This window comes from Schistocerca piceifrons, chromosome 1 (assembly GCF_021461385.2).
Source record: "Schistocerca piceifrons isolate TAMUIC-IGC-003096 chromosome 1, iqSchPice1.1, whole genome shotgun sequence".
Lineage (NCBI taxonomy): Eukaryota > Metazoa > Arthropoda > Insecta > Orthoptera > Acrididae > Schistocerca > Schistocerca piceifrons.
In genome coordinates, this window is record NC_060138.1 from 345,314,599 (window position 1) to 345,322,500 (window position 7,902).

General features: G+C 40.7%; 1 protein-coding gene across 2 annotated transcripts in view; it reads left to right on the plus strand.

The window, feature by feature from the left end:
• LOC124783948 (glutathione peroxidase-like) overlaps positions 1–6,860 on the plus strand; it is a 115,336-nt gene extending 108,476 nt beyond the window's left edge. For both annotated transcript variants that reach the window (XM_047254060.1, XM_047254062.1), the window contains exon 5: positions 5,660–6,860. In XM_047254060.1, the coding sequence (XP_047110016.1) occupies positions 5,660–5,884 (225 nt within the window). In that variant the 3' untranslated portion in view covers positions 5,885–6,860. The remainder of the gene's footprint in view (positions 1–5,659) is intronic.
• The last annotated feature ends 1,042 nt before the right edge of the window (positions 6,861–7,902 follow it).

The window sequence follows — 7,902 nt, forward strand, 5'->3', positions numbered from 1 at the left end:
TATGGATACTACATTCCTCGAATTCAATAACCGCACCGCCAAACGTTTTGTAGCCCACCAACTCGCATTTTTATTCGACGTTTCCGATCAAGAATTAGGCAGTAAAATTCACAATCTGAGGTCACAATTCCTCCATGAATTTAACAAGTGTTGGTCCTGTAAGACACCACGAATGAACAGGGAAGTGGTACGCCTACGATTCGCTCCTCTTCCTGAAGGATGTAAACAAACCAACAAATGGCTCTGAGCACTATGGGACTTAACTTCTGAGGTCATCAGTCCCCTAGAACTTAGAACTATTTAAACCTAACTAACCTAAGGACATCACACAAATCCATGCCCGAGGCAGGATTCGAACCTGAGACCGTAGCGGTCGGAAACGAACCAACAGTTTCGGTATTAATTCACTGATTTTGGCTCTGGAAGTGCTATGCGTGTAATAACGTATATCAGAAAGATTAGAGGCCGTAGGAGGGGGAGTGTTCATTGCAGTTGACAAAAATATTCTGTCTGTTGAGGTCGAAGTGAAGGGTGGCAGTGGAGTTATCCTGTCACATACAACAGGTGTAGGTGAAAACAAGTTAATTGTTGGGTGTTTTTACCGGCCACCCGTTTCCGCTGTGACAGTTTTAGTCGTTCAAAGAGAGCCTACTGCTAGTAGCGCGTAAATACCAGATCAAATTTGAAATTAGTGGTAAGTTTGTTTGGGACCAAACTGCTCAGGTCATCGGACCCTAGGCTTACACACTACTTAATCTAACTTAAATTAACTTACACTAAGGACAACACACCCATGCACGAGGAAGGACTCGAACCTCCGACAGCCAGCCGCGGTGGCCGAGCGATTCTAGGCGCTTCCGTCCGTGACCGCGCAACTGCTACGAACGCAGGTTCGAATCCTGCCTCGGGCATGGATGTGTGTGATGTCCTTGGTTTAGTTAGGTTTAAGTAGTTCTAAGTTCTAGGGGACTGATGACCTCAGATGTTAAGTCCCATAGTGCTCAGAGCCATTTGAACCATTTGTACCTCCGACAGGGGGAGCCGCGCGAACCGTGGAAAGACGCCTTGGACTGCGCGGCTGCCAGATCAGGATCAAGCATTGTTAGTTGCAGGCGACTTTAACCTACCAAGACAGACTGGGATGTTTGACAGTCGTGAGAAATACTTAAATACTTCCATATGCAGTGCAAAAGTCTTAGACCTTGTCGCTACAAATAGGCCGGCCTTTATCGACAACGCCAGTATTGAAAAGTGAATAAGTGATCATGATGTCATTATAGCAACTGTGGTTACGAAAGCTGATAAACCAGTGAAGAAGGCTAAGAGAGTGCTGCTGTTAGAAAGAGCAGATAAGCAGTTGTTAGCATCTCACCTAGACAGTGAATTGACATCAGTTCCAGTCAGATGGACGTGGAGCAAATGTGGGCAAAGTTTAAGGAAATTGTAAATCGTGGTTTGGAGAATTATGTGCCTAGTAAGTGGATTAAGGACGAAAAAGACTCACCATGCTTTAATAACGAGATTCGAAAATTGTTGAGAAAGCAGAGGCTATTGCACTCTCTTCAAAAGAGAACACGCAAATGACGACAAACAAAGGTTAATGAAGATTCGTGCATCTGTGAAAAGATCTATGCGCGAAGCATAGAACTGCTACCACTGTCATATCTTAGTAAAAGATCTGCCCGAGAAAATTCTAGCTGAGTGGGTCTAAGGCTTTCATCCAGCGAAAGACGAAGTTTTAAATATCACCTTCAAGAAGTCGGCCACGCAGGAGAATCGTAAAAACACACCGTGGCTGCCCCAAAGGGACGACATACGTAGTAATGAGCGTCCCAGGCGTACAGAAACAACTGAAGGAGTTGAAAACAAATAAGTCACAAGGTCCGGATGAAATCGTAATTCAGTTTTACAAAGAGTATTCTATGGCATTGGCCCCTTACTTAGCTTGCATTTATCACGAATCCCTCGCCCAGCGCAAAGTCCTAAGCGACTGGAAAAAAGCGCAGGGACTCCCGTGCATAAGAAGGTCAAAAGAACGGACCCGCAAAATTACAGACCAATATCCCTAGCGTCGCTTTGCAGCAGTGTCCGGAGCAAGTATGGTGGGTCTGACACACCGGTGTCAATGTGTTCTTTTTTCCATTTCCAGGAGTGTACAAGTACGTGAGCCGAGATACTTTTCTTCGTGACTTCTGGCGGACACAAATCTCCGAGGCAAACCTCTCACTGCGAACGTAGCTTTATGTGGTACTTACGGTCTGTCCTCAAGATGAACGTCGAACGCAGAAGACTATCTCTACAGTCATTTGCAAATCTTGGTCCTAAGGTCGCGTCTTGCAGCCATAATCCCGTCGGAAACATTTTCACGTCATCTATAGCATATTACTATCCCGTAACTTTCTCACCTCACTGTAAGGCTACTTCCTTATGTTGCCCATGCTGAACTGTTTAAAAGGAAACTATGACTGTTTTGACAATAAAAGTTCAAATAAAGAAATATCTGTGTCAGTACTTTCGTTGCAATTGCTTCATGTTCTGTTAGTTTCTTGTTTATGGTTTTGAGTGTTTTACTGTCCTTATTGGGTTAGTGTTTTACTGTTCTTATTGGGTTTAAAAGCACTGCATTTTGTGCCATTCAGTTCTCGTTCTAATACACTACCTTCTGAGTTATTGAAATTTTTGTGTTATTGTCAACCTCGGCAGTAATAATACAAAAAATTCAGTAGCACACAAGTAAACAATATATTGGAATGAGAACTCAGTGGCACAAAATGCAGGACTTTTAAATCCAATAAGGACAGTAAAAACGCACAAATACATCCAATAAGGACAGTAAAACACTCAAAACCACAAACAAGAAACCAAGAGAACACGAAGCAATAGCAACAAAAGCAGACAGGGGCAATACATTGATGACTGTACATGAACAAGTTTAAATTGAGAGAACGTTATAATTCTTCAACAAAACAGTATTGAAGAGATAAAGAAAGATCCGACAGACAAATTTCAAGTTGAGATCAAGGCACTCTTAAAGAAAACTGACTTCTTATTTACTGAGGAGGAGAAATACAGATGCGTATCCATGAACCCAAAAGCACCACAACTGGAGTCATAGTTAAGGATTCACAAGGAGGACTGTCCTGTGAGAGTTATTGTTAACTCTAGAAACAGCCCATGCCATAAGTTGACACATAAACTAAATGAGATTCTGAGGAACAACTACACATTTGAAACAGACTAATCTGTCGAAAACAGTAGGGCATGAGGCACTAAACATTCCTGTTCCTGACAGATCCAGATGATATCACTAGATGTTATGAATACACCGACATTCCCGTAGATGAAGCAGTGGAAATTATCAAACACAGTCTCATAAAACACAAAAGATTATTAGTGGCTGAAATAGTTGAATTCATTGATTTGCTTGAACTGGTACCTAATTAAAACTATTTCACTTTCAACAATAAAAAATATAAACAACCGAATGGCCTAGAAATGGGCAGTAGTATATCAGGGACCATAGCTGACGTTTTCACAAACCAGCTTGAAGAAAAAGTGTTCACTAACAAAAACCCGTATGTACAAGACATTAAGTTTTGCAAAAGACATGATGACACATTAATAATAACATAGGGGGGAGGCAAACAAAATGTTGAGGCAATAATTCAGGCCTTGAACATCTTGCATAAGAACATTCTGTTCACTTGTGAAGTCAGAAGTCAATAAGTGCTTTGAACCTCACCATCACTAAAAAAAAAGTGAACACATGCTTCCTATTTACAGAAAACCAAGGACTACAGATGTAAATTCCAACCTTCTGCATGCATGCATGCAACCCCCCCCCCTCCCCACACACACACACACACACAAATGAGCAGCCTTTAGATCTATGTTGCCATTAAGTATGGAAACACTCCAAAATGAAATTGCTGCCATCAAACAGATAGCAGCCGCAAATGGCTTTCAACCTACACCCATAGAGAAAATATCTAAGAAAGTTAAGAAAGGAATACACAGAAACATAAATAACAACGACAAACAAGCAGATGCCTGGATAGTATGCCTTTCCAACTTAGGTACCATATCACAAGAAATTGCTAATGTATTGGGATCATACAATGTAAGAGTTGCTTTCTCCACAAACAATAAATGAGGTAATATAATGCCACACAGTACAAAAATCCATAAAGATCAATTCTCCAACTCAGGTGTATACAAGATGTGCTCTATACAACATATAGGTTAGACTGGACAAAACTTTCAAACTGGATTCAAGAACCACTTTAATGCATTTAGGTACAACACAGCCAACAAATCTGCTATAGCTACACACATTCAGGACACAGGACATTTGTTTGGTAACATGGAGGACAATCTGCTAATACTTCACAAAATGAATAAAGACCACAAACTCAATCTTTATGAAGAGCTGGAAATTTTCATTCACAACAGAAAACATGGACAGAACACACACACAAAAAAGATGAAACAGGGGGAATGAGCTTCTTTAAGAACTTTATGGGTACACTAGACCAGTCATTATAATTCTTTCTACCTTCTTCTTCCAGAGTCAGTTATAAATAAATGAAATATCCCAAAACACTGTAGAGAAACTGGAACAGTACACCAAGTCTCCAAGTTTTATATATAATATATATATATATATATATATATAATATATATATATATATATATAGTGTGTGTGTGTGTGTGTACCAAGTCTGCAAGTTTTATATACATACATACATATATATGTATATATACTTTATGTTACTGTCATATGTTTTGCAGTGTAAAACTTTCAATGAGATGTTATAAAGAAAGAAAAAATTTTATAATTGATATAAGTACCTCTGATCCACAATGTAAATTAACCACGAATGATCCATGAGGCAAAGTACCATATCTTTATATCGCTACAATCTTTGGTGTGTTCATTTATGACGAACTGCAGGGCTCTGTACACTGGAGCAGACTGTAACTCCATCACCATTTCAGATGTATAATCTTAGTGTCATATGACGATAACAAGTGCCTGCTACACTTTCTGTGGCAAAATGAAATCAAAACAAATAACTAGTGCACCCAGCTGATACACACTTAAGAAGATATCGCTGTTTTCCACTTGAAGATGAGAGTATAAACTCTCGAAACGCGTCATGAAAGAAAAAGTGGCTGACACACAAATTATTTAATTTGAAATTTCACAAGGCTACTTCTTTACACCACCTCTTATTTTACTTCAAAACTAGAGACCGATTTTCCCTCACAAATTTGAAGGTAGTGAAACATAATTAGGAAAACAGAAAAGTACTGTTTTGCAACCCTTTACTTAAACGAAATGGAGTTGCAGAAAGGAGGGAAGTCCTCGTTCACCCATTTCAAGGGGAATTCAACAGACGTATGCCCCTTTGTCTATTCAAAGACTTTTAGTAGCTCTCGCGTTCTGCTTCATAAAACAACTCATGGAATAGAGTAAAATTGGTTCCATTCCGTATTAGGCACCTGGTACAGCAACCGGTTATGAATTTCTTGAAATGAGACAGCAACCAGTTATGAATTTCTTGAAATGAGACAGCAACCGAGACTGTCTTATTTCAAGTAATGGAATAGAGTTTGTGCTAAATGTTTAACCAATGGAACGTTCTGATTTTCGCAGAGTCGGTGCCCTTCCACCCGCACTGGGTTCTCCGACAAGCACAGTCTCGATTACAACCGATTCCTGTTGTCGGACGTCCGCTGGAACTTCGAGAAGTTCCTGGTGTCCAAGGACGGCCAGCCAGTGAAGCGGTACGACCCGAGCACGGAGCCGCTCTCCTTCCAGCAGGACATCGTCAGCCTGATCCAGTCGGCGCCCAGCGTGTTCTCCAACAACCCACACTAACTGCTCCGCACAGTACATTCCCTCTCTCGCCTTCTGGACACGTTCTTCAAGCCAAAATATGAAGCCCCTAAACATGCATCACATCACTGTTGACCGAGAAATTTTTGAAACTTAGTTTATTTTCTGTTGAAAATTGTCAAGTATTCCGAACTGTAAAGTTCCCTTTCCTCCTTCTTCCGTTGCCCTAAGTCCGGAAACTTGCTTTACTTTGGAAGAAGGAACAAATTCATCTCACACCGAAATTGTCTGAAATAGCTGTGTTGCTTAGTGCTAACAATTAAATAAATATGCCCCGATTGACGATAGCAGACTGGTCAAAATTTACTGTTCCGTGTCCTCAGTATTTTGTACTCATGTGATCTGTTCAGTATTTTTTTAAACATTCAAGTGCAAGGAAACAAGCGGTAATGTTAATTACTACTTCTGTTACCATTTTATTGTGATATTTACACTCTTGTTCCTCTGTTTGAACAGTGATAAGCTGTACACATAATCATCCTGTAAACACTTTTGTAATAATGGTTGAAACTTCTTTTGCATAGGATAGTTTTCTATATATTTTTTTGTTTATTCTGTATAGAAATAATGTGAAATAGCAAACTAGCAATAATAATGTTGTCGGGAGACGCTGGGCGCTCACTGCACCCTCGTACTGCAGGCAATGTGTTCTGTTTAACGGCTGTATATAACTAGTCCTTCTAGATGAAGGGTCAGCTGCAAACCACAAGTCGTGGAGGGCTGAACCAGATGTATGATATCGTGGCCCAGGCTACTTGTGCATTCAACCTGCGTCGCGTTATCTACGAAGGATTGGAGTGTGCAGCGTGTTAGGCGACACATTGTGGTCTCTTCACTGAAACGGCGGACAGGTTGCAGTGAACTACTCGGTGAATCCACCTATCGTAAAGTAGCTTATGGACATAATGTTTACTGGAAATGTTGCTCTTGCAGACTAAATAAATTCTTACCTTTTACAGCCTATGGGTATCATTTAATCCCACTCATCTCAGTAGTTAAATCTTTACCCGATTTATTTGTGTATAGTTCTGCAGACAGTATTAATTATGATGACCAGCGATATATGTCTGGCGAAAGCTGCATCTTTAAAAACAGTGAACGTTCTCTTGCACTTGGTTTTCATAAATTGAGCACAGATGTGTGTTGCATGCTCTTATTTCCTTCACTTTTTTTTTCCTATATAAAAAATTGTAATTGGTAGCCATTCTTCTTCTTTCTCTACATTTTCTGTCGCAACATAGTTACAGATTCGTAATTATTGAATACGTAGTTTGATTAACAATCTTTATACAATGATCGAAGCAGACGAAATGAATAAAAGTTTGTACTGCGGCCGGGACTCGAACCCAGGTCTTTTGTTTGCGAGGCGGAAACGCTAACCATTTCCCCCCCCCCCCCTTTTTGTTCGTTCCATCTGCTCGGGGCGGACGTCGTAAGACATCTGTTTAAGACGTACGATGCCGTACAGACGTATTCGTCGTCGTACTAAGCAGACAATTTACAAAACAATTGAGAACATCGAATTCACAATATCTGCTGCAGACAAGAAGAAGAATACAGTGAAGAACGCCGCTGCTACTGCACTTGTCGATGGACCATGTGTCTTCTGTGGATGCAGACTGAATTTTAGCATAGACATTAATGATTCTTTTACACATGGTAATGGTTGGCTTACAGTAGCTATTGTACGAGGTGTTGATCGATTAACTCAGTTATTTTATTACAGAGGGCAGCTAACCCTCTGACCGAACACGCTGAGCTACCGTGCCGGCAACCATTACACTACCACAGCTCGCTAGACATCATTGCTGCTCAAAGTACCTAACCTGAGTGCTCTCCCCAACACAAACTTCAATGCATTTTCCCCTTACATATTGTCACTACTGCCAGGGGTCTCCGATATTGGCAAGGCCCCCAGCACTGACGTAATGCTTCGTGCAGCAACCTTACCCACGGTGCTGTGGAAATGTAATGGTTAGCATTTCTGCTTAGCAAGCAAG